At 42.0% G+C, this 27610-nt stretch overlaps 1 protein-coding gene across 8 annotated transcripts in view; it reads right to left on the bottom strand.

The window, feature by feature from the left end:
• The window catches only part of SPATS2L (spermatogenesis associated serine rich 2 like), a 166614-nt gene that overhangs the window by 55938 nt on the left and 83066 nt on the right, over window positions 1-27610 (bottom strand). For all 8 annotated transcript variants that reach the window (XM_014784716.2, XM_087435556.1, XM_087435559.1 and 5 more), the window contains 3 exons: window positions 11620-11728; window positions 8359-8408; window positions 5581-5827 (listed from right to left, as the gene is read on the bottom strand). In XM_014784716.2, coding sequence (XP_014640202.1) covers window positions 5581-5827; window positions 8359-8408; window positions 11620-11728 — 406 coding nt within the window. The remainder of the gene's footprint in view (window positions 1-5580; window positions 5828-8358; window positions 8409-11619; window positions 11729-27610) is intronic.

The raw sequence follows: 27610 nt of genomic DNA, 5'->3' as shown, positions 1-27610 counted from the left end.
ACAGTTCAGACGCAGCACTGCTGGAAGCAGAGGCAGAGACGGAACAACACTCCACCATAAACGGGAGCTAATACCAGGTATTTAGGTGCTAAAATCATCATTGAGGAGGAGTGAGAATAACTATAAATGTGCTTTAAAACACAAGCTTTCAAAACGCATCTTCATACAACAGTACTTAATGCCAGCTGTATATATTAATAAAGTATTCTATCTTTAATTTAAAAAAATAGTAAAAACCTATGGTTAGAGCTCTACAAGGGCTTCAGCTAAAGTCCTTAATTAAGGTTTAAATAAAACATTGGCCGTTCATACCACCATAACCTGGTGTGAGAAACCCGAATTGAGGCATCTGGGTCTCCTCTTCAGGAACTCATGTCACACTGCGGCCTTATCTGAAGTTGCTGCACACATACCCCCCCACCCCCACCCCCCGGGTCTCTCTCCTACTTGCTGCCTTTACAACATCTACTATAATCTATAAGTATCTTGGTAACTTAGTTGTATTCTGGTTTATTGTGCATCTCTTCTTCCCACTCCCAAAAAAGAATGCTTAAAAGTATTTACTAGATAAATAAATAAATGATTTGAGTATTTACTCTGTGCCAGATGCTGTGCTGGTCTCTTTCTGCATCTCACTCACTGCTCACCACAATCTTGTACAGTGGAGTGATATTTTCTACTTTGCAGGTTAGGACACTCAGACACAGAGTGGTGAACATGTCCAGGGTAACACACCTAGTAAGTGACGAGGCCAAGATGTGAATGCAAATATGTCTAATGCTAAAGCACTGGTTCATAGCTACGATATTATACTGCTTCCATTTGAGAGCTGGCACTGCTGAAATCCTGGAATATACACATTTGGCTTTACTATTAAAGTCCTAGGTGAGCTGCTTTCTTCTTCTTGATGTTTTCTAATCCTCTGGTCCAATATAGGGCTTAGAGAAGCACGGGGGGATAATCTTGAAGCAAGGGCCAACAGCAGCATAAAAAAATCTGCTTGGAAATTCTGTAGGGAACCTCACACCACAAAAATGCTGTAAAACAGTCTGTTGTGGTTTTTTTCTTTTTTTTTTTTTTTTAATAAGAAGCACAAATGAGGGACAAGCAGCCCACGTTCTAAAATAACAGGCCCCTTCTGTCACATTTGGTTCGGTTCACTTTGAGAATGAGAAAGCAACTCGGTGCCAGTGCCCTGCGGAAACAGACTCTGCACCACAAAATGGCGCTCTGCTCCTGTTCTAGAATACAGGGCAGAGAGTGAAGTCCGGTTTGTGGAGGTCGGTGAACACAGCACGGAGCCTTCTGTTTGAGATAAGTAACAGGCAGCAGAAGAGCTGGCTTCCCAGGATGCTTTACAAGATGAGGGGATATAAGGGAAGCCAGCTGGTGCCAGCAAGAGGAGCTGAAGCAAGGAAAGCCCCGCCCCCAAGCTCACCTCAGCGCAGCCAGGTGGTGGCCCTCAATCCTGCTCCTTTCCCCTGCGGGGGGAATTGTGTCCAGTGGGAGAAAGACAACACAGGAATCTGAATTCCTGTTCTCGCCTGTACGGTCATAAGCACCTATACATGTCAGCAATCTGACATGTATAGAAAAATAGAGCAGCGGCACCCCATAGCATAGCGGTTAAGTGCGTGCGCTCCGCTGCTGGCGGCCCGGGTTCGGATCCCTGGCGCGCACCAGACGCACGGCTTGTCAGGCCATGCTGTGGCGGTATCCCACATAAAATGGAGGAAGATCTGCACGGATGTTAGCCCAGGGCCAGTTTTCCTCAGCAAAAAAGAGGAGGATTGGCATAGATGTTAGCTCAGGGCCGATCTTCCTCACAAAAAAAAAAGAAAAGAAAAATAGAGCAGGAGGAACATTTGGGAAAACGGGACCCAAAGGTCATAATGTGCTTAGACATTTAGATGGGGCCTTAGACATGAAAGTGACCCTTGGCATCACTTTTGGTAAAAATAAATCTTCATCTAATGTTTGTCTGACTTTGTACTTGGATGCAGGATGATCTTGATTGGATTATGTAAAAGATCTAATTTGAGCTGTTATTAAAAATTCTGAAATACAGAAAAACTACTCCAAGGCTTAAAGAAGTAATTTTGTACTAAGTTTAAGTCAAACTCCCAAACTTGTCAGCTTCACGCTGACAGCAGCATTGTCCCACTCGCCAGTGCTCTATTTACAGCCTGAAATGATGATGCTTCTGGCAGTTGTTTTTCATGTAGGAAGTCACACTAACACCCCTGAACCACCTGCATATATCTTAAAGCTAACTTTTCCCTCACCAGAAAACGATTCCGTTTAAAAACTTTTAAAAAGAGGGATCTTGAATGTCAAGGTGTTATAAAAAGATAAAACACACGTTCCCCATGCTCACCGCCTGCTGCCCAGCTGGGCATTCAGGGCAGGCTTTCTGGAGCCCATTTCATTATTGGAAAGCTTGATAAATGCTCCACCACTAGCAAACTGGAGATTTCTTTTAGGCTCATACTTCGAACCCACTCAAGTACAGAATATCATTTGTATGGCTCATGATGATTACTTTCTCCTAATTTTTCAATTATACATCTTTTAGGAGTTAGGGAGCCTGTGGTTTTAGCAGTAACTCTGTGATGCATGCATAAAATTACATGGATGTGGGTCAGACTTTTGCAAACCAAAGAGAGTTACTCCAGGGGTGTGGGTTATCTGCTCAGCTGCTCAAAGGGGGGGCCTCGGTTTTCTCAGCTGTAAAGTGAGGGATGGGATTAAAGGACCACTCCCATCCCTTCTAGTTCCACCCATCTACTCAAAATTGGGTGCAGAATGTCCAAGACCTATCACTCATCTGGGAAATAGCTATTGGAAGTCTCAGGATTTCCCACAGATTGAACAAGCATTTTAAAGTCATTTGACAGTTATGGGATCAACTTCCTGATAAACTTTCATTACCTTTGGGAAGAAAAACCTAACTAGTTACAAACTCATTTTAAAATTTATGATCTTAATAAGTGATGCTAATTAAGTTAATGGTCAACCAGGAGGATTCCCTTCCTTTTGGAGAAACATCTAATAACCTTCCATTACCATCATTTATACTTTAACAGAAAAATTTACATTTAGCATAGATTTGTAATGACAATAACATCAAGAGATAATACTGACATATCTCAATGCCTTCATGCTAAACTTACAAAACCGAAGGAACACTGGGATGGCTCTTTGTGCAATAAAGGATTCTTCACAGAAAGTTTCATGTTAGGGTTTGCAAAAGCTCCCTGGTCCAGAGAACTCCTCTGGCAGGTACTTAACTCGCAAGGCAGCTATCTGCTGTGAAGTGAAGCACTTCAATATTGCATTTCTCTAATGCCATATACTTGATAGAGTTACCAAAATTGTTTTAGGAAGAAGGTATAAATTATAAGTAAATGAACAAATATATGTGCTAGGCTTTTAGTCTATGATTGATATCAAACCAGCAACTTGAGTAATTAGATTTTGAAAGTAATTCATGTGAAAGCAATCACAAGCAAAGCTGGGAATCTGCTACTCGATTATTTAATTTCTTTTTCCTGCCCTGACTATAAATCAAAACATTTTCAAAAGTGTAGGCACGGTAAAAATCGAATTTAAAAATTCCTAGAAAATTCAGATTCTAAATCGAAATAGGTTATTTCTGTTGTTTGTTTGGTGTTAAGAAATCATCCTGTAATAAGGATTATCTGAATTATAGCACTCAGTATTATAGAGTTGCTAGGTAATGTGTTTATGGAAGAAAATTAGTGCCTTGTGAGCAATTCTAAAACTTACTAGTTAGTTAATGCTTCCATGCCGTACCCCTGATTTGGTACGGGTCACGGTGCAATGTCCTGTTTGCACTTGTCTCTTCTGCTAGACAACTCCTCCCAGGCAGGGCCCTGCCTCATTCATCCTGGTTCATCAGAGGACAGCAGTCCTCACAGACAGCAGGTCTGCCGTCTGCAGGGGTGTTGAGTCAAGTTCTCCTGCTTCTCTCTAACCCTCGAAGTCCTCTCGACCTCAGGTCTCCGGTCCTTCAGGACCCACTGCTCCCACGAAAGTCACTCGGTCAGATGTGGATTTCTCTCCTCAGACTTTAAACTCACGAGCAGACACACAGTCTTCTCTTCCAGGGTTCAGAATGCGATGCCCTCAGGGCCTCGACCACACCTATACCCCTCCTGAATCATCCACTGTGGCTTCTCGCTCAGTGCTTTGCATATAAGAGGAATCCAAAGAGTCACTGATTCAATAGACTCGGGATTTTACAACTAGAAGAAGGACTTTGGGGATCACCGTGTGTGGTGGTTCTCACCGACCACCTGTTGGGAGGCATTTTGAAAAACCGACAGGGCATTTTTAAAATTGATCAGAATGGCTGTGCGTGGGGTGGGGAGGGCAGGATGCAACCAGCCTCACCATTACAGGCATCCTGCACCCGCACCTTTATGTCCCCCTGGACACTTTACTAACAAACACCAAGGATTTTTTGTACAGTTTTCCAGGAAATCCATGGATTTCCAGGATTCAACTACTGTATAAATTAAGAGAAAATTGTACTTTATGTTGTTCAGAACTTTACCAAGAGCTTTCACATTGGAAAATCGCATGGCCAACCGCATCGGCAGTCACGGTGTCTGAGTGGACAACCAGCACTCCCTCTCAGGCTGCACTGGAGCAGCTGCATTCAGTAATGCCACATCTACAAAAAAATATACTTATCTCCTACTTCACCCGTCAAATATGAAAACCGGTGTCCACCATCTCCAGTTAACTATTATCTTACTTCTTTCAAGCGCAAAGTGATCCATTATAAATGGGTGTGAACATCTGGCCATTTTATTAGGGCTTCTATTTCAGTTGTTCCTGAATTTCTTAAATTTTTACTTTATGAAAATTCCGTTTCTAGGCAGATTATATTATCTATGAATTTTATTTTACGGTTTGATATAAAAATGGAGCGTTGGGTCAGATAGTATTGAAGACCACTGATCTAGCAGATTCCAGTACAGACTTCCTATTTTACAGAAAGGGAGTGGGACTCCCCAGATGAAATGATGCACCCAAGGTCATACAGCTGATTAAGAAGTAGCCTTTTGTAGATTAATTAGTATACAGCTATAGCACAAATAATTAACTTTCCAGATTCCAACATCCTGGAAGGTTATATTCTGTCACATAATATGAAACACCAGGAGTTAAAATAATTTGGTCTACCCTTTCATAACATTTTCTTTTGTCATCAATTATCCCTCCCTTATCCCAGCAAAGGTGTCTATAAAGAAAATTTCTTTAAACTGGAATTTCCATTTTCCTGATGATCCTAATACAGACTAGAACTATGTTTTTTAGATAAAATAATGCTCTGACTTAGTGCAAGTCCAGATTGAGCAATTGTTCTTTGGCTTTGTTATATTCCCCCACCCCCTCCCCATCCTGCAGGAAGACTGAATCCGTGTACACTGTAGAAGAACAACTTTTCACTTCCGGGAATATCCACAGTAGCAGCGACTGTCCCAGGGGTTCCCTGTGCATCCTTTTCTTTTATGTCTTCCTAAGCAACTCGACTTAAGAATTACTGACCTGTGACTCCACGGAGTGCCTTTGAAGGCTCCTCGAGTATTGAGATCTTTTTCTCACGAGGGATAAGGACTGGCTTTTCACTGGCAGAATCGGTGGACGAGCTGTCCTTCTCATAGCCATTCACGTGGCCGTTCTGTATCCGTGGTGGTGGTGGCTGCGGGGGCCCTGCTTCAGGCCTCTCGGCCTTGTCTTTAGCATCTTTGTTGCCTTGGTGCTGCTTGGACTTGCTTCTTTTCCTTTTATTGTTCTAGAATGAGACACAAACAAGAAGACAATATTATTCAGCTCAGACCCTTGAAATAAAACGTGAACCTTAGATCAAAATATGTTATCTTTTTTTGGTTTGTTTCCTGGCTCTTCTAATAGAATGGGTGAAAACACCTACATTTTTATTAACCACCCAAATTAATGTAAATATCTTCTTTCTTACCATAAGTTGTATAAACTTTTACCTCATAAAATAGTAAACAAAAAAAGTTCCTTTAAAAGAAAAAAATAGCAGGGAATGGCTTAAATAGCTAAGATATTATCTGAGCAAACTGAAGGGCTACATGTGTGAATGGTAACACAGTAAAATCTTGTGAAAACTGCCCTGAAAGAACTTGAATTCAGTAATGGAGCCATTGACCGGGGTGGGGGAGGCAAGGAGGACACTCAGGTCTGATCCTCCGGGGCGGAGAGGAGGTGGAGAGGAGGATGGGTGCGACAAAGGCAGGCAAGCCCTTGCAAAATGAGGAAACAGGAGCAGATCCCCGAAGTCTGCGTTGGGTCTACGAAACAGGCACCAACCAACCGAGATTCCTGGGATCGTGCCCCTGTCCCGGGGTCCCAGGCAGCCACAGGACCCGCCATCCTCCCCATGAGCATTTAAGCCGGAGCAGACACTGCTGCAAAGCAACACCAGCGGATCAGGGTCACCTGAATGTGGATCGCACAGCTGGACCCTGGACCTCTCGGCTGCTAGCTGAACAGCATTACGAGACTTCCTGTTTATCTACTTCGAAATAACACAACCCTGCATTTTAGACAATGAAATTTTTTAGAGCTCAATTATCACAATATGACAGAGTTTTACTGTCTCTCTCCTAAAATGCCCTAATGGTCAATATATAATAATATATAGGAAATTAAGAAGATGTTGTTCCTAATTATGTTGTCTGCTTTACTTGACTTTGGCTTTTGTACCGGGGTTATTCAGTGTACTCAGCATTCAGTATGGTTCAGGCCTCAGCCAATGAGAACAGGCGCCTGAGCCGTCACACAGACCACGTCCACGTGCCACATCAGTGAGGCCCAGGTGAACCTCAGCCTGGCTTTGTTCCTCGGCACATGTGGAAAAGAAGGAAAAAGCAACTGTTTGCTCTTCTTAATTCTCCTCCCCACGCCCTTTCTTTTCCATGGAAACCATATGCCCCGAGTAAGTGCTCCTCCAGCTGGAAGCCGTGCCTCCACTGGGTGGAGGGGGCCAGTGGCACCTCTTCCCACACAAGCCCCACGCCTACTGGGCTGGGGGGGCCTTTCCCCGCTCCACTAGCCTCTGAGAGGGAGACTCGGTGATGAGTGGGGTCTGCAGCTGCTGTCTGCTCTTTTTTTCACATCAGAGAAATTTGATACCCAAACCATACATCTGAAATTTTTCCAAGTAAGTGTAAATACTGCCTTTTAATCACTTGCAAATCACCTTCATCTCACCCAGAAGCCTGGGAAGCTATGATTAAAGATAAGCAGAGACTGTCAAAGATAGTGACATACAAAGGTTAAAAAAAACCCTCATAATTCTTCCTATTCCACATGAAACTAGGAGGAGAAATAAAGGGGAAAGGATAATTCCAGTAATTTCAGTAATCCCAGGATATTATCAAAGCAAAACTGCTTTTTTTGGTTTGTTTAACACCTGTTTCACAGGCCTGTGATCCTCCCTCATGGGGAAGGGTAGGCTGGCGTATTATATCCTGAGATGTCCAAAACACAGGCCTTGCTGGGAAACAGTGGGAACGGGCGGGGCAGTTACTTTGAAAAGAGAAGCAGACTTTTTGTGAAAGTCCTGAGAACAAGAGAGTTGCACCTTACAGGAGCTAGTGCGCTCTCCTATATGTTCACAGATCATGAGGGCACGTGCTGGAGACAGGGGCCAGTGTGTGCACAGGCACACCTCCCGTGTGCCCAGAAGTCAGACTCTGTGAGAAGGCAAGAAGCAGCATAATCTGAATGGGGCAGAGTAAAGCCTCCCTCCCTCTGTTCTCAAGGAGCAGTGGGCCAGGGTTCTCAAGAAGGGAAAACAGGGCCCTTACTTACTATGGCTTTAAGGCATTTTCTTTTCTTCTTCTTTTATTAAAGATCTAGCTTAGAACTCAGCAAAAAATTATCTCAGAGTAGCCCTGGACAGATTCTTTCAGTTGGGAAAACATGTGAAAATATGTTTAGAACTTTATAAGTATCTTTAAAACACTCCCTGATTTTTTCCTTTGCGCTACAGGATATGTCCAGGCAAGTTAACGTCTTGAATCCTTTTGAATTCTCCACTGGGCTTAATACTTACAAAGAAAAACTCTGGGACTTCTAAAGCACACCTGGTGGTTACAAATGCTTGAACCAAGAACAAGGGCATCAGTAGTGAGGAAGGCTGATAACTGAAGAGAGTGTGAATCTGGAAGCTTTCTGGGTGTACACATTAACATATGTGAAAGAAGCATAAAATTGGCAGTCTTGTTAAGATGATAACAACCATGATGGTTTTGACTGAAGATGTTACTAATTTACAATCAATATTAATCTTACCCTCTTTTTTCCTGTCATATTCCATTCTTTTAGGACTTGAATGGCACTGCCTAGAGAAAGACAAAGAATCTTCAACATGTATTCACATAATAAAACACCACACAAAATTCATCTCTATCTTTCCATCTAGGTAGCAATTTTTTTTTTTTTGGCTTTTTCATTTGTTTTGATACATCCTACCTTAATAAAAATGCCAGTTTCATTTTTATTTCCAGATTTTCATTTAATTCATTGCATGATCTTGGTTTTATCAAAATATTAAGCCCCACTACGTGAAGCTTACTTTTTTATCATTATGTTGTCTTAGAGAAAATGAAATATATCTTGAGAATTTTCTGATAGCTTCATGGCCATAGGTAGAATAAAAATTGTTCTGTTTGATATATGAATCAAAATACCTATAATCTTCTGGACCAAACATGGGATTTTGAATATTATTAACCAAGCGAATCTCAGCTTTTTGTTTGGCCATTCCTGCTCTCTTTGCCTCTGCTCATTCTGGTCACAACTTGCAGGGTAAGGAGGAGGACAGTGTATATGACGTGAGCTCTGCTCTCGTCACCATGGACAGGAATGGGACACGAGCTTTGCAGGGCTTCCACTTTGAAACAAAAGTTCACCAAATGACAAGTGGTGTCCCAGGTTCTGTCAGTGCCGTTCACATCCATGTGTGGAACTGTACGGACTTGGAGGAAAAGCCTCACCTGATTAAGTTATAAAATATTGTAAAAGAAATGTTTTACTAGTGGTCAACTCTAATAACTATTTCCAAATGTTCTAACAAAGGTCTTCACTCATTCCAACTGTGCTGGGGGTAATTTCAACAATAAGTTACTGGTAATGAGTACATCAGTTGTTTTCATATAAATAGGTATTTCTAAAAGAGGAGCTCTTAAATGTATTCTTTCAACAATTTTAAGCATTTTCATACAATCTCATTATACTAATAGTTCTGTACAATGAGTGTGTTGGCTTAAGCAAAGATAAACTTCAGGCTGGTCTTTATAACAAATTCCAAATTAGGAGGATCCCTATTATTGAGTCTGCTGTCACCGTTAGATAAGCAGAAGGCCACAGTGCTTTGACTAATGTTTAGACAGGCTAATTATTCCTCTCTATTCAAAGCTTCCAATCCAGTGCCCCTCTTAGGCTTTTTGAGTTACATGTACTTGAAATAATAACACTGCACTTAAAAGTAAGCTATAATTCAGACTCTTTATTAACTGGGTTGGTCTTTCTCTAATTTGCCCAGAGAATTAATGTTGCATAGTATTTTCCTTTAGAAGAACTTTAGGTAGTCACTTTCATTAGGTTCCTTGGTAAGTCATGCCAGTGCTAATAACCATTAGGGTAGTTCTTACTTATAGCTAAACTTCAGTTTTCTAAATAAAATTAAATTTTAAAAAATGTTAAATACTGTTCTTTTTAATCAAAGAAAGGAGGTGAGTTGCTCACTGCTTTCAATTGCAATATTCAATTATTTCTCTAATTTTCATATTTTCACATAAGTTCTATTTGCAATTTGGACAATGAGCTTTTAAAAAGAGAGTAATTCTGAAGAAGAAATATCCAGGTTTACGGAGCATTTTGAAAATGTTATTATAAAATTTTAATTACACTGAAACTGCTTGAAGTTTTTTAAGCCACTCGGAAATCGTGCTTTCAATATGCCTCAAAAGTGATTCCTAACAAACAGTTTTGGTTCTTGGTGGTTTTTAAACAAGCTTTTGCATTGGTCCCCAACCAAAATGATACGAGGTTTCTCAGCAATCAATGGGTTTTTTTAACGAGATCTCAACACTGACAAGGTGAAAATTTCAAGAAGGACAAGCAAGGTGCTCTATTTAAACACAGATGGATTTGATGACAGTGTATCAGTTCCTGAGCATCTGTGTGTCTCATCAGGGTCACTGTGTAATAAAAACTTTCATTGTGGGGCCTCCATCCAAGTGAGGCTGGGGAGGGATGGGGATAATAACCTTCTTCCTTTCCTAAAGCTTTTTTCCATGCAAGTGATGTTCGCAAGTAAAACCTGAAAAGGGAGTTTATCTAAGCCAGGATGTGCATATTTCCAAAATTTTTTTCTTGAGACAAATTGCATGGAATGCTGCAAAGTTGGATTAATATTGCATTCTCTCCTGTTTGTTTCTTATGACTACTAAAGAGTCTATATCTGCTCGTCCATGAAGCAGGGAAAAACAGTCAGAAAAGTTATGCATGATGGGTCTGCTTGCAGGTCTATTTTGAATGATAATCATTTTTTAATTCATTGGGACCCTAAACCTTGACTGCAGATATCAGAATGTGAGCATGTTACCTGGTTCCAAGACCTCGCCTGAAATGCAATTATACTTGTAGAAACTTAGGAAGATTACTCTACTCCTAGGAAAATAAGTAAATCAAACTGTCCTTAACAATTAAAGTGTAAATAGGATATAACTGGGAAATGTGCTAAGTCTTCCCTGACTTTATGTGTCAGATTATGTTTAGCTAGTTCATATTTACAAAATAGAAACTAATACCAGGACAGAAGACATATGATAACTAAGGACAGGTATGAGACCTTCGTTCAAAAATGGAACTTATTTAATTTGATTAGGAGAGGAGAATTTCCCCATAATTTACAGGAAATCTAAAGCAGTAAGTTATACATTTATAGGATAAACACATTCCTGAGACTTTAGATTCTGTAACATCACTAGCAATGGGCTGTCTAAACTAAAAAACAATTTTTTTTCTTAGAAAGCAAAAAGGTTCTAGAGGTAGAAGATGAACTGATATTCTGATTAATTAGGCAATCTCAAAATCATAAACTAAAGATATTAAAGAATAAACCAGTCCTCTCAGACTACGTAAGCACCAAGTTCAAGGATTCCAGTCATAAAGCCAAGTAGAATTATGCTGGCTGAAGAGAAGACTTTCCAGATCAGGAGTGAAGTACGTCATCCTCCATTCACAAGGACACCCTCAAATAAAGACACGTTTAATAACAAATTGGAATGATTGGTGGACAATGGAATTAGTAGCATTATAATAGGTATCCTTTGGAAACTAGCTACAGTCTTTTGTTTTAATGACGGAAAAAGAACTTTAAATTTTGTTCTTATTGAGTATGTATATGTATTTTTAAAGCCTACCATATTTTTATGAACATTAAAGTACTAGTAACTAATTGGTATTCAATTCATTTAAGGGAAAAAAACAGAATACATGCAATATTTACCTCTAACATCTTCTGGTTCAAGAGACATGGATACTTACCGTCCACGAAGGCTTGCACTGCTTTATCTACGTTAAAATCGAACTGTTGTAGCACCAGAACTATTTCATTATTGCTTTTGTTGGGAACAACTGATCGAACTGCATAGATCTATGAAGGAAAAGGAAAGGTAAACACTTTAAATATTTTTCATGCACGAATCTCTCCCTGGATAGAATAATAACTGTTAGAAAGGCCTTGAAAAGCCAACTACTCTATCTTCTTGCCATCAAGCATACTCAAGGTATTTCTGACCAGCAACGTTCATCCTGGTAATCACCTTGATACCCTCTTGATTTGTGTGCACATTTCTACAAAGGTCTCACTGTTAGGACGTCGGTGGCAAGTATGAAAAGCCGACTAGGGTTTGGCCGTCTCCCCCCGCAGACTCCAGACGCCTACAAGCCGTGTTTTCAGTGGGGACACAGATCGTCTTCTGTCTCAGGCCCTCCTCTCCACTGGCTCAGGGGGGATCTTTGGAAAACTTAGAGAAATAGCCTCACACCTCAGCTTCTCTTATCTGCGCAGTGGAAAACAGTCATCTCGAAGTTCACAGAAGTGTGTTGTGAAACTCCATTAAAATATATAGAGACATAAAAATGTGGGGCATTGCATTTTCTGAATGGCAATATTAGCCATATACAAAAAATGTTCCCAAACACACTTCTGAAAATTAAACATTTAGAACATAGTAAAAGTAAATACATATATGAGAGCTATGGATTTCAATAGATTAGGCTGATATTCAATTTTTAATGACCTATATGTATTTCGTAGTCAAATTTAGCACGTATTCTTTCTTCTGGCCTAACAGAATTAATTGACTTTTATCTCACAGAACTTGCAATTACTAGAGGATGCTCTATCAACTTTAGCCAAACCTGGCTCATCCAGCTTTCTATCAAGGGGATCTCTGAGCTGCTACTGACAAATACCAGAGTCCTGCGTGGTGCAAAGGTAAGTAGCATCCATAACGATGATCATGAAAGCTTGGCACAGTCTTTACATGTTTTCATCAGTGGTTAAATCATGACCTGTTGAGTTTTAGAGTTACAAGCAGTTTATTGTTATCAAATTCATGGGCTATGGATTACCTGGGTATGGTATGCGTGTGTAATGCGACTCTACTGACTAGAACATTTAATGAAGCAGTATAGCCTATTTCCTAATCATGTTCAAAAACAGGCAGCCTATTCCATATAGATCTGTATATAAGAGTATTTAGATGATAATGAGTAAACAGCATAAGCTATGGGTATATGACTTGCAGAGGTTCTGACACTACAGATCAGAAAGCTGGTTTTGAATCTTGACATTCATAAATGCTAAACATTTGGGTGTTACTAAAGACTACAATACTACATATATTTGTATATATGTGACTCAAAATTCCTTTAAATTTTTTTCTATTCTCACATTTTATGGTTCTTAATTTTTCTAGCCTTCTTATTAAAAAAATATTAACTTCTTCAAATCTAAGTTCTTTCTCACTTTTTCTCTTTTCCCCCTTTAAAAGTCCATTCAGCGAATATTTTTTAAATGCCTACTGTGTGGCACCCAACTGCCTGGAACTTATAGACTGGAGGGCGTATACGCACTGATCAAATGATCACAAAAATAAACAGACGCTTACACATGGTGCTAAATGCTATTACGTCCCAGGACAGGGGGACTTGATTTTATACAGTCGGCTGAGATCTGAAGGACAAGCAAGAAGAAATGGATGGAGGGGAGGGGGGAGGGAATTTTAGGCAGAGGGAACAGCATGAACGAAGAGCAAGGCACAGATGAGGAGGGAGTCTGCAGGGAGGCAGAGGCTGAGGCTTCTAGACTACAAGTGAGGCCAAAGGTGGGCAGGCGCCAGATCATGCAGGGCTGACAAGGCGGTGCAAAGGATTTAGATCTCATGAGCATCCCTCAATAGTCTGTTTGTTAAGTTGTCCTTTCTTATTCATTCATAGTGTTAGAAAGATAGTTTCCTCTCTCTTTTTAAAATATATATATAACGTTGTGTAAATTAAGCTGTACAATGTGTTGATTTGATACATTTATATATTGCAAAATGATTACCACCATAGCATTAACTAACACCTCCATCTCGTCACATAACTACCATTTCTTTTTTTGTGGTAAGAATATTTAAAATCTACTCTCAACAGCTTTCAAGTATATAACTCAGTGTTATTAGCTATAATCACTACACTGTACATTAGATCCCCAGAACTTGTTCATTATACAACTGGAAGTTTGTACCCTTTGACCAATATCTCCCCATTTCTTTATTTTTTTTTTAATTTTGTTTTGGTGAGGAAGATTGTCTCTGAGCTAACATCTGTGCCAATCTTCTTCTATTATGTTATGCGGGATGCCTCCACAGCATGGCTTGATGAGGGTGTGTAGGTCTATGCCTGTGATCTGAACCTGCAAACCCCAGGCCACTGAAGCAGAGAGTACAAACTTAACCACTACACCACCAGGCCAGCCCCTCTCTCTTTTTTTAAGAGAAGCCAAGATGTGGGGGCAAACACCTGCATCCAGCCCAGGACAGTCATTAACAGTGGGTATCCAACAATAAATAATACTGGCCTAGTAGTTTCCAGGGCAATGGAGTTATGTATAAAAATGACGTTACTCTCCTAATGTAGTTCTTTTAAATAAAATTCACGCATTTCAAGCCACTACAGCTGGTTAGTGTTATATAAAAATTTTAATAATTACCATCGTTATTACCACATCAGCCATGCCCTTCTAAATAATACAATGCTTAGTTATTAAATACATTAACTACATTACAGTTACATAGACCAAAGTTTTCAATCTACCTACATAGCTGTGTAATCAGTAAAGACCCAGCAGTATGGAATAAACATAAAACAACTGTTCTCCCTGCTTCCAGTCTCTCTTCTCCAAAACTGAATATATTATGTTACGGCAAAACATAATATAAACCATGGCTTATAGACACTTCCTTTTTATTTATTTTTTATTTTTTTATTTTTTTTTTTTGTGAGGAAGATCAGCGCTGAGCTAACATCCATGCTAATCCTCCTCTTTTTGCCAAGGAAGACCGGCTCTGAGCCAACATCTATTGCCAATCCTCCTCCTTTTCCTCCCTTTTCCTCCCCAAGGCCCCAGTAGATAGTTGTAGGTCACAGTTGCACATCCCTGTAGTTGCTGTATGTGGGACGCAGCCTCAGCATGGCCAGAAAAGTGGTGCGTCAGTGCGCACCAGGGATCCAAACCCGGGCCTCCAGCAGCGGAGCGTGCGCACTCAACCGCTAAGCCACGGGGCCTGCCCCTAGACACTTCCTTCTTAGACGTTTATACTATTCTTGCCTACTCCTCTTTAAAAGGAAAAAAAAATTCAACCATCATCAGATATAGAAAACATCTATCTTTGTCATTTTATATGTCCTAGCTCTGAACGTATCCTTTGAAAATTGTCCATAACTGAGTTCTGATATCAAATACAACTATGAACACTGCATACAATTCCCAGAGGAAGCATTTAATTAAGATAAGAATGTCAAATTTTAAAGAAATGAGAGAAAAAAGGAAAAAATAGTTTCTGCCTATTCTTAGATATTCCATAATAATGTTGAATTCTAGTGAATTGCTGGGCCAAGCTCTGTTTCTGCTTTCATCACTCGGCTTGGCTAATGTGAAGAGAGTAGTAGTATTTTTCCACCTTCTTATTTATAAATTCACTAAATTTATTTTCCTAGGAAAATGTCTTTGAGAAGATGGAGAAATCCTGGGCGCTCGCATGTGCACATGAAAATACAGGAACCTCACAGTGTCACTATTCATGATGCAGCAGTCATAAGGGGTCTAAGCATTCAAATCTAAAAAAGAGTTCATTATGAAGTAGCTTTAAATAGGAGTGGATGACAAAGGCAGTGTTACAGTGAGGTTGTGTTGAAAGGCTGCCTTTGCATTTGGAAATGAAGCTCCTGGAGGAATGGATCAATGAAGGCGTGATTGACGGTAGTGATTGATGGTAGTTCGCATACGGGGAACTCATAAAATTCGCGCCTGCAGTGGCTGATTTGCAGATGCTGTGTCTGGTGCTGCTTCAGACACACAGCCCTGACTTCGTGGCCACGGCCCCAGCTGGCGTGCCTGCTGCTGCAGCTTCACACTGAAGCCCCCCGTTTGAGGCCGCTCTTGACTGTGGCCCTCGAGGGTTCTCACACCATAAACCGCGTGGTCCAGGAGGGCGACCAGGCGGCAGCGCAGGCTGCTGGGGGACAGTTGAGACCTCTGGTTAGCCGTTCATTTAGCCACTGCTTCACCTTTCCCAAATCACGTTCCCTTGTTTTGCTTCTACTAATTTAAATCCAGTTTGGCAAACTCAGTTTGCGACTAAGAAATCTGCCTTTTGCGCCTCAGACGCTGTTCTGATTTTCCTCCAGCGTGTTCATCTCTCCACCCCCTCCTCTCCCCAGGCTCTCTACCTGGCTGGGCAGGGTCTGCCCACTCTGCCTCACAGCCGCCCTGCTGGCATCCGGCAGGCACTATGCCGCGAGGCCAAGAGGCTCTCCCAGACGCCTTCTGATGTCAGCTTCCCGTGTTAACCCCCGCCCCTGACCCGGGCTGTCTGCTCTGAGAGCTGGGAGCAGATTTCCCCGTTCACACCGTGCATTTTTTGAGTCTGTCTGTGATGACTCCTCAGAAATTCTACTTGGTTTACTGATGAGTCACTTAGACTATGTCTGAGTTTCAAAAATGGTTCTGACCCAAGTTTTCAATCCACCTACACACACAGCTGTGTGATCATTTGTGTGATCCTCGAAGACCCAGCATTATCAAATAAACATCAAACAACCGCTCTCTGCTGCCCGTCTCTCCTCTGCACCTTCACCCCGAGGCTGCTGCCAGACCGCTCTTCCTAAAGCAAAATCAGGACCACTCGGCCCCCTTCCTTAGGAATACAGTCACATCTCTACAGCCTGCATTCCAGGCCACCAACAACGGGGCGTCCACCTGCTGTCCCAAACGCCCCTCTTGCTCTGCCCTTTACAGAGAAGTGCGAGCCGGTGTTGGCCTCCCGCCCACCTCTGTGTGAGCTCTGCCCTTGACCTGAGAGGCGTCTGCTTGTGCAAATCTTATGTTCCAGCTGACATGCCACGCGTTCCGTGACGTCCTTCTCGACCGTTCCCGCTTCCTTTCAGTTCCCCCAGGCCTTGTCAGGAGGCGTCTCCCAACACTGGGCACCCCCTCCTTTACATCCTAAGTGCGGCTGGAAACCGTGTCTGCTAGATGGTAAGTGACACATGGGCAGAACTCTCCTCTCAGACATTTTTGCATAATCACCATGCCCACCCCTGACTGACTAATAATGTGCACGCAGGAGATATTTAACAACTATTTGCTGAATGAGAGAATGCCCAACTATAGCTATACCAGGCTGCTGTTTTGAGTCAAAGGAATATTCTGCTGGCGTGTCTGGACCATCCCATCACTCTGCAGTTACCAGCCACAGTAACAGGCGGCTGAGTCTCAGTTGACTGTGATGTGACCCAAACATTACATGGGTGGGGTGAATATACCTGCACTCTTAAAATTTCAGTAACAGAGATGGAAGAATATTTATGAGACTTGATAATTTCATTTTCTTTATAAGGTACTCACGGTATTTTGTGGAGTTTTAAAAATATGAAATAGCACAGTAACTGCCTATTCTTCCAAAGCTCAGCCCAGCGGACAGATGTTGGCTGAGCCCCCACTGAGTGATCGGCACCGAGGACACAAAGGGGAAGCAGGTACAGTCCCTTCCCTACGAGGGACAGGGCAGCAGTGGAGCCAGAACTGCCTGTACCTGGAAGTGTGTAATAACGCTGTGCTGTCTTCACGAACAAGGCACTGTGCTACCACAGAGAAGGGTCTGCCCGAGTGGGGAGAATACTGTATAGAGGAGACAGCCAAATGTCATGGAAGGAGCGTTGGGATTAGACAGACCTATGTTCTGCTCTTGGCTCTGCTACATTCGAGCTCTATGACTTTGGATGAACTGCTTAAACTGTTCAAGCTTGGTTCGATAGCTGTAAAATGAGGATAGTACCTGCTAGAATCTCAGTAAAAATGAAAAGAGATGATGCATGTAAAGCATCTGATATAGAATTTGGCATATATTAGCTGCTCAATAAATTTTAAAAAGAAAGGGGTGGGAGCATTTACATTGGGACACGAAGGAGAAGGGTCTCCAGGTGTAAAGGTTGGCATGTCTTTGCAGTTGAACGAACATGTGGCTGGAGCGTTGGCCAAGACTTAATCGGGGGAGATTGCCCTGTGTACCTCCCTTCTTTAGAACCCTCCTCCACTCTCTGAGCGGTCAGTGGACCCAAGGCTCTCCTCAGTCCCCCTCCCCTGCAAGCTGACTGGTACCAGAAGGAAGCCCATCCCTAGGGTGGCTGACCACATGCACTCCCCCTCCCCATTCTTTCATTTATTTATTTACGAAGTGCTATGATCAAGCACTATACTAGTGGCTGGATACAGCAATAACAAACAGATACGGTCACTACCAAACCTAGACAGGAAAACAGATATAAACAAGTAAATTAAAATACATATAATTGCAGCTCATACTAAGTGAGTGCCGTGAAGGAAGCAATCAGAATACAGTGGCAGTGATCCTAGCGGTCAGGAAGTGGCCTGGCTGGAAAGACAGCGGGGCCGTCAGATTCTCTGCCTTGGAGTCTGGACTCTTCCACACAAACGGAGAGAACAGAGTGGACATGCAGTGGGGCCGTCTGGAGCCGCCTCACTTCCTGCCTTTCCTGCTTCTTGCACTGCCTGCACGAGTCCCCAACAGACCTTGATGATAACCTCTTTTTCACTTGCACTAGTTTGAGAGAGTTTCATTTTCTAGAACAAGTATCGAGTGCCTAGAGGCAACATTAATATCTAGGGTTGAAAATAAAAATAATAAAGCCAAATAATTAATCCAATTGGCGAAGGGGAGGAATGGACGATGTTAAAGATAAATCCAGTTAGAGTGTGAGTGACAGGAGAAGAGAGTTCCCTGAGCCTGCTCACATACCTCTTCGAGCACTCATGTTGCCATAATTATTTACCTGTGTGACAATTTGCCCCACGGGGATGGGAGCTCCTGAGTGACAGGGACAATATCTTTATATCCACAGGGCCTAGACCAATGGGGGGCTTTCAGTAGATGATTCATAAATGTTTGTTGAACAGATGAATGAATGACTGAATGAACACAAGGAAATAGAGAGTGGAGTGAGATGGTCATTGGAATATTCCAGTTTTCTTTATCCATTTTTTTTCACTGCATCTCTGTAATTCAGCATAAAGTACTACACAGAAAAAGTATTCAAACCCAAAATGTATGGAGTGCGTCCTACGTCCCAGACACTGTATATGGCTGGTCCCAGCCTTGAGGAGTTTGCAATCTTGGAGGTGAGCTTAATCCATCCCTACAATGAGGACAGCGATCAAACAGCCAGCAACCTCCTTTTTGCATCAGTGAGCCCAGAGTTACTTATGGGTTTGCCATTCCTGCAACTCTGAAGGGTATGTTATCATCAGCTTTGTCACATCTCTCATATGCTGAGCTGTTCAGAGATGCCTTAAGAACAGCTCATCTGTGCACATTTTGCTTCACTTGCTGGGCCACTAATATTATCTACACACTAAGGAAGGCAGCTCTGCCATGAATCTTCTTGGGGAAGAAAATGTTCTTTGCAGACCAGTACCTTTGCATCATGGATAATTCTATAATTTAATTGCCTTTTCTAACATCTCCTTTCTGCCAGCAAAAAAAAATATGCATGAATTCATGTTCTACTTGGCTAAACTTTTGGGAATTAACACCAGGGGTACAAATCAAAATTAACTTTTTTTTTTGGTGGGAAATCAGGATTAGAAGGAATAATGAAGATTTGAAGTTGAAAAAAACCCTGCTGTTTTCACAGAATCGTGGGAAGTTTAAGGTAGAGAGGATCTTCTTAAACTTTGAAGTACATTCCGTTTGCCTGGGGATCTGATTAGAATGCAGATTCTGATTCAGAGGGTGGGGGAGAGCCCGAGATTCTGCATTTCTAACAAGCTCCCAGTGATCAGGATGCTGCTTGTCCAAGGACGTGGTAGCAGAATAACGGCCCTCAAAGAGATCTCAGCCCTAATCCCCCGGAACCTGTGAATATGTTAGGTTACATGGCAAATTAAGGCTGCAGACAGAATTAAGGTTGTTAATCATTTGACGTTGAGAGGGGGGAGATTATCCTGGACTATCTCGGTGGGCCCAATATAATCACAAGGGTCCGCATATGGGGAAGGAGGAGAAGAGAGGCAGTTGTTAGAGTGATACAATGTGAGAAGACTTGACCCGCCATTGCTAGGTTTGAAGATGAAAGGGGGCCATGAGCCAAGGAATGCAGGCAGCTTCTAGAAGCTGGAAAAGGCAAGAAAACAAATTCTCCCCTAGAGCCTCCAGAAAGAATGCAGACCTGCTGACAACCTTGATTTTAGTCCAATGAGACCCCTTTGGACTTCTGATCTCCAGAACTGTAAGATAATACATTTGTGTTGTTTTAAGCCACTAAATTTGTAGCGATCTATTACAGCAATGGGAAACTAATACAATGGAGCACACTTTGAGGAACAAGGTCTACTCCTTTCTTCCTCCTAATATGGAAATGTCTTTCCCTTTCCCACCAACTTTCTTCTTTTTTAAAAATACACCTTCCAGAGGGCAGCTCCCCCTGCCCCCTCCCACACATTTTAAGGGAATTCTAACTGTTCATTCATTCAAACCAGATTTTGTGAGGGAAAGTGAGATGAACCTGACACAATCTTTGCAGCTAAGGAGCCGATAAAACAGTAGAAAAATAAGGCACAGTCATGAAAAACAAGTAACTCAAGAGTCATTCTGACGACCAAATCCTCTCTGAATCTCACCTGTTCTCTATTCTTTCATTCACCACCCTGGACAGGTTCCCTGTGCCTTTCACCTGGACTCTGCACAAAGCTGGCTAGTCGGCGTCTCGGGCTTGGCTTCTCCTTTCTCCAATCCATCTTAAACATCACCTCACAATGAATCTTCCCAAAGTGCCTGAGCATGGTCACTGATGGAAGGAGGGAGCTGGCAGTGAGGAAGACTTTGAAGAGAGGAAAGAGAGGAGGTAAATTAAGAAACGAAGTCCCAGAAGAAATGAAAGAAAATGGAATCAAAATCCACGTGGAAAAGCAAGCTTTGGAAAGGGCGGCAGATTCTTCTCTCTCAGAATTCTGAGAAAGGAGGAGAGGAGAGAAAGAAAGAGTGAAGAGACAATAAAAATTTGAGATTGTGAAGAGGAAAATTTAAGAAAATTACTTCCTATGAGTGAGAGTTTTCGAGTTTGCTTTAGGGCTAAGAAGTGGAGAAAGGTTTAGAGCTGCTTCATGGGAATGGGACAGGAAACGGCCTCGATGAATGGGGGAATGCTGAGCAGGACTGAAGGCCCATCCACTAATGCCAGATAGCACAGATTTGTCATGGAGCCAAGGTGCATGGCTTCCCCTAGCAATTCTCCACGAGGAGAAGCAAAAGCAGAGACAAGGAGGGATCCGAGGTTACAAACAGTAAGGAAGACAGTTGTAGATCCTAGGGCTCAGGGATATGGGGGCTGAGAATCATTCAGGTGGCAGATCAAGCCCTCTGTGGTCTATGAAGGAGGATGATGGGCTGGGAGACCAGGGAGGGGCTAAGGGATGAGACAGCCTGTTAGGAACACAGAGCAGATGTTAGAGCGAGAGGAAGACAGAGGTCAATGACAAGAAGGACGTGGCTAAGGAGGGGATATTAGATATTGCCAGTGCTTGATCCTAGTTCTGCCTTCTGGTGTGTAAGTACAATCCTTTTTCTAAAGACCAGCCCTTCACTTTTTTCAAGGAACTAAAGTGTTCCCCAGAATTCCATCTTTTATGGAGTAAACATCTGCTCTTCAGCAGTTTTTCATGAGCTATGCCTCCCAAGCTTTTACCACTCTGGTCAAGTTCCTCTGAGTGTGTCCTGTTGAAATGTGGTCCTATAAATGAAGCACATTGTTCCAGAGGTGGTGGGATCAGAGCAAGGGACTGTGGGACCTGTACCTGTCTTGGCTGGGCCCCATTTATCCATTAAGGGAATCGAAGATGGCATTAGCACTTTCAGGAGCCACATCAATTACTGGCTCAGGCAGGGCTTTACTATGCTACTAACACACCCGGGATTGTTTCTGGGACAAGTGTCCCCATCCCATACTTGTACAGTGACTAGAATGGAAGGGTAGGACTTTGCATTCATCATTGTTACATTTCCATCTGTAGGTTCTGACCCATCATTCCAGCCAGCTGTCATCTTTTAGAACCTTGCTTTTTGCCACCAAAAATAGGAAATGCATTAGCCATTCCTTCCAATTGTGTATCATTTAAAAATTTATTTGACATCTTCTCTATCTTATCCAAATGGTTGATTTGCATTTTGGATAGGCCAGAGCCAAGTACAGAGGCCAGAGTGTTACCACAAGGACTCCCTCAAAGTTGATATTGATCTCTTGATCCATACTCATTTGTTTATTCAGTCAGTCAGTCAGTCACAATGTGCCGACTATGCTAGAAGCTGGACTACAGACAGTGACAAATACACTTTCGAGTTTATAGTCCAGGAAGGCAGATGTTTAATGAGTGTTATACAAGGGGAAGTAAAGATGCGTTGGGCACCTGTAACAGGGGGACCTATCCTAATCTAAGTCAGGGAAGCCCCCTCTCGGGACTGAATGAGATAAGACAGGAGAGGGGAAGGAGAGAAGAGGTGGCGTATTCCAGGAACAGCATACAACATCTGTTAAGGGACAGGACTGAGGGACTAGAAGCACGTTCATAGCAATGAAGCTCCAGGATTGCTGGAGCATTACATGTTACAAGGAAGGGGATTTCAGATGAAGCTGGATCAAACAGGCATGGAGCAAAAGTGGGCAGGGCCCTGCATGCCATTCATCATTTTGAGCCTTATTCTAAGGACAAGCTGTTGAAGGCTTTTACTCAGAGGAGGTGTGAGACATTTGTGTATTTAGGAAGGTCACTGTGGTTTCTATGTGGATGACTTGCAGGAGATGAAATGGAAGCTAGTTAGGATTCTAAAGCAGTATCCAGGGGAGAGAAAATAGACCAAGATGGGGCAGTGTAGAGAAGAACTCATAAATTACTTGAGAGGAGGTGACTGATTTGTGTTTAACTAGATGCAAGGGATGAGGAAGATGAAGGAATCTGGATGCTTCCCAGGTTTCTGGTTCGAGTGCTTATGTGGGTAGTGGTGTCATTTCCTGGGTAGAGGAAGCAGTGGAGATGGAGCACTGGGCTGGAAGGGCCTGTGAGGCGTTCATGTCTGGACAGCTAGAAAGCAGTTGAATCTGTGAATCTGCAGCTCCAAGGAAGAATTGAGTCGGGTAACAGATTTGGGTATTGTCAGCATCAACCAGTGGTCCTCAGCACTGGCTGCAAACTGGAATCACCTGGTGAGTTTGAACAATATACCTACACCTGGGTGCCACCTTGAACAGTTAAATGTGGGCCTGGACACTGATGTTTTTTTAAGTTTTCCTAATGATTCTAATGTCTATCCAGAATTGAGAACTATGAGTGAGAGATATTAGGGAAGTCACAGACAGGGAAGGGACAGTGTGGAAGGAAAAGAAATGAAGGTGGCACAGGACAGACCTCGTTTTAGGTATAACTGCACCCCTATCAACTAAGTTACTTGAGTGCACTGTCTCCTCATCCACATCTTTCCATTATTTATGCATAATTTCAAAAATATCAGTTCTAGTTTAGAACAGTTTTACTTTTTGAGAGGGTATTCCAGTTATTTACTGCTGCCTAACAAGCAACCCCAAAACTTTGTGGCTTAAAACAACAATCAATCTGCTATTTTTCAACACTTCTGTGGGTCAGGAATTCAGGAGGAGTTCGGCTGAGTGGGTCTGCCTTGGGGTCTCATACAGATGGATGAAGGAGCAGGTAGAGCGGGGGAGAGGGATGCTGGTGCGGCTGGGGTCTGGCTGGGCATCTCTCTCCCTTCATGGAGTCTCAGGCCTTCTCCACTGGTCTCTCCTTATGAGCTCATCTGGGCTTCCTCACGGCATGGCCTTAGAACCATCAGACTGCTTACACGGCAGCCCAGAGCTCCAGCACAAGTGTCCCAACTAGGGAGGAAGAAGCTGAAACACCTGGCTTCGGAAGTCACATAGTGTCACCTCCTTCCTCCTATCCTGGTCAGCCAGTTCCAAAAGCCTACCCAGTTTAAAGAGGAGGGGCACAGACCCCACCTTGTAATGGGGAGACGTTGCTGTTATCACTGGAGAATACAATCTGCCTCCAAGGGTTAAAAACAACCACCACCAAGATTTCTTTCCATCAGTTCTGAGTCTATATTTTGTCAAGTCACTGAACATTTGAGGAAAAAAAGGCAAATTAATTTAACAGTTGTTATAATACTAAATGAAAATTGATATTCCTGGAAATAAGCCTGATGATTTTTTGTAAAGCAAGAGATACTCAAATGGACTTTTCTCCTATCTAAAGAAACAGTAAAATTAAAATCAGATAACCAAAGTAGCTTAAATCTTTTAATTTAGTGCAAGGTAAATTTTTCACAGCAGAATTCTCACGTTGACTCTGACACTTGGAGGTGAGAAGTAGGTATATACAGAAATCTCAAATGATTGCTATTGGTAGAGGCTGCCCCTCTAATCTACGTTGAGACGAGCAATGGGCTTCACACACAGTTCATTTCACTATTTAGCTACATGTGTTCAGTGTATACCTGCGTGTTTTCTGTAACTGTGCTGGATTCTTCCTCATATTTTCCCAGAACTGCCAGTTAGACTTGCACATAATTTAGGGCAGGCTCCATCCTGAGTGCATCGGAAGTCTGTTTTCAGCCAGCCTGTTACATACAGCCACACAGTACAAGGACTTAGGTAAATAGTCTATCTGGTTACTTTCTCTGATGGAATCCATAATTGGATTTATTAGTGAAGACAAAAAAGGCAATGTTATTTTTACAAGCCATTTTGTTTTTGGTATTTTAATCAGAACAGAAAAGTAAGATACTTTTATCTTCTGCTTCCAACTTCGAATATTCAGTAAAAATCTTTCCTCATTTTCTTCAGACTTTAAGGTCTCCACTTGGGAGAAAAAAGCTGATTATTGACATCTACTCTCCCTGTGGGTTTTTTTCCTGCTAATTCACAGAACTTTTCAGATAAAGAGTACCAGAAAGGTATACGTCACTATTACCCTTTAATCAATACCAGAATAAAGGAGTTATTTACCCCTTAGTCAATACTAGAATAAAGGAGTTCATTAATTGCTACATTATATCAACTTTGGGTATTTCTTCGCTGTGGCGTGAAGGAAGGAGATGGTCTAAACACCGTGGACACCAGGAATATGCTTTCTCTGGGGAAGTGTATTTGTCCCCCTCCATACTATGTTTTATTCTAACAGTTTGACCAATTTAAAAAAGCATGCTGGTTTAAATGTTCATAAAAATTATCGTCCTACTGATATCATCTTGTTTTCCCAATGATTTTATGAGTTTGTTTGCTTTTACTTTAATGGCAGTAAAAAGAATTAAAACTAGTTTGTGCATTCAGCCTTAGTTGAATAACTAAAATTACAGTTTGAGCCAATAAAAAAAATTAACAAATATCCATTGACGGATGTGTGGATAAAGAAGATGTGGTACATACATACAATGGAATATTCTTCAGCCTTAAAAAAAGAAGAAAATCTTGTCACATGCAACAACATGGATGAATCTTGAGGACATTATGCTAAATGAAATAAGCCAGTCACAGGATGAATACCGCATGACTCCACTTAGATGAGGTACCTAAAATAGCCAGACTCATAGAAGCAGAGAGTAGAATGGTGGCTGCCAGGGGCAAGGGGAAAATAAAACGGGGAGCTGCTATTCAATGGGTATCGAGTCTCCGTTGTGCAAGGTGAGTGAGTAAGTTCTACGACCTGCTGTACAACATCATGTCTAGAGTTAACAATACTGTACTGCTTAAGGAGAGCAGGTCTCATGAAAAATCTTTTACCATAATTTTAAAGGAAGAAACAAAAATATTAACATGTAATTGATCCCCCAATCATCATTTCAATACACTTTTATTGATAATTATCTTCAAGGATTGAGAACTGCAGTTCTGAAGGACCCAAAGACAAGGTGGCAACAGAAATGCCGTACCAGCAAACCATAACGGACCCTAGAGACGGTTTAATCAAATTCCTTTATTTTACAAGAAGCTGAGTACAGAGCGGTAATGTACACATTCAAACGGAGGCAGCCAACTTCTATCAGGACTGAGGCCGCCCCCAGGTTCTCTGATCCGTGGCACAACCCCTTTTTGGGTCTTGTACAGTGCTTATGAGGTAGGAAAGACCACAGAGTCACCCAATGTTAGAGCTCGAAAGGGTTTTGGAGAGATCCTCCACATGAATTCCCTATTTGGCAGATAAGGAAACTGAAGCCCAGAGAGGTTACACAATGTGCCGAAGAACACACAGTTTTTCAGTAGAATTAACGTATCCCTTTGTTTCCCTAAACGTGGACATAAATAGATACTTTTAATAGAAAATAAGACTACTAAATCATCATTTGCTCTAGTTAAGAAGACTCTCTATACTAGTGGCAGTATAGCTCACCTGCCAACGGAAGGGAAATCCTAGAGTTTGCATTTTAATTTACTACTTTAGAACAGTTCTCAAACTTTTTATTAGTTCTTTCCAATAAACATATAAATCTCATGCTTTTATATGATTGAATTCTAAAATAGGTATTTCAATCTCTTTTTTAAATATAAAATTTTCTTATACTCTCGAACATTGTAGTGGCCCGGGAAATCTCCCTCTGCGGGAAGCAGAGTGACTAACAGCCCAGCTGCCACCCCTGTGGGTCCATGAGCACACTGGCACCTGAGCCACACTCCCCTCAGGATGCTCTCAGTCAGTGACGGAGGTGGCAGGGTCCTAGTGAAAGCTCATTTCTGAGGGATGCGGGAGACCCCAGTGGCAGCTTTGGCCACAGGACTCCTCGTCAGCCTGTGAAAACTGTTAGAACTGTGCTGCACCTTGAGACTCTGCCTATACAGGTCTCCCTCTCCTTTCTTTTCTGGGAAAGCAGAGTCTGCAGGGAAGTCTGCAGACTCTCCCTGCCTGCTCACGCTTCCTCTCCTTTCTCTTTCACAAGTACTCTCTCCCCTTCCCCCGCCTCCTATCCCCACGAAATCGTGCTCATCTAATCCCTTCTTGGAGGACTCAAATGAACACAAATATGCTTTTTCTAATTACTCCTGTCTTCCCCACTGACATTCTAACGCTCGCCCCACTCATGTTCCACTTCCTTCTCCCTTCTTCCTAATAGCTGAGAATCACCATTATAGAATCTTGGCTCAATTATTTAGCTAAATATTGATTAATTAACAAATATTTGGGGGGCATAAAGTCTACGATATTACTATTATAGGAGCTATTGAATACACAAATAAATTAAAAGTCCATTTGTGCTCATAAGGAGCTTGTAATCAAGTTGTAGGGAAATGAGTTAAATGAGAGAAAAAGTGATTTTAATAATAATAATAATACAAGCAGTATACTTAAGTGCTTAATCTATCTATCTATCTATCTACCTACCTACCTACCTACCCACCCACCCACCCACCCATCTATCTAATCTATCTGGACAGATTTTTAGTGTTCAAGGTCATAAGAGAAAAAACCAGTGCAGCCTTGTCATTGTTTTTATCTGTAAAAGTTGGATAATTTAATATGAAGGATCACTGTGAGAATTAACTACACTATTGGTAGAGCACCCATAAATTCCAAGGGATTGCCAACAGAGGTGACTTTCTTCCTGCCGCCAAAGGTTTTAATTTTTGACGTGCCCTTGTATTTTTTAGCACTAAACTTCTGACTTCTATATACCTCTCAGCCACAGTG

This window comes from Ceratotherium simum, chromosome 9, assembly GCF_057802395.1.
Source record: "Ceratotherium simum simum isolate JZ-2026a chromosome 9, ASM5780239v1, whole genome shotgun sequence".
NCBI lineage: Eukaryota > Metazoa > Chordata > Mammalia > Perissodactyla > Rhinocerotidae > Ceratotherium > Ceratotherium simum.
The sequence above is the reverse complement of the archived record's forward strand: the minus strand, read 5'-3'. Positions and strand labels throughout refer to the sequence as shown.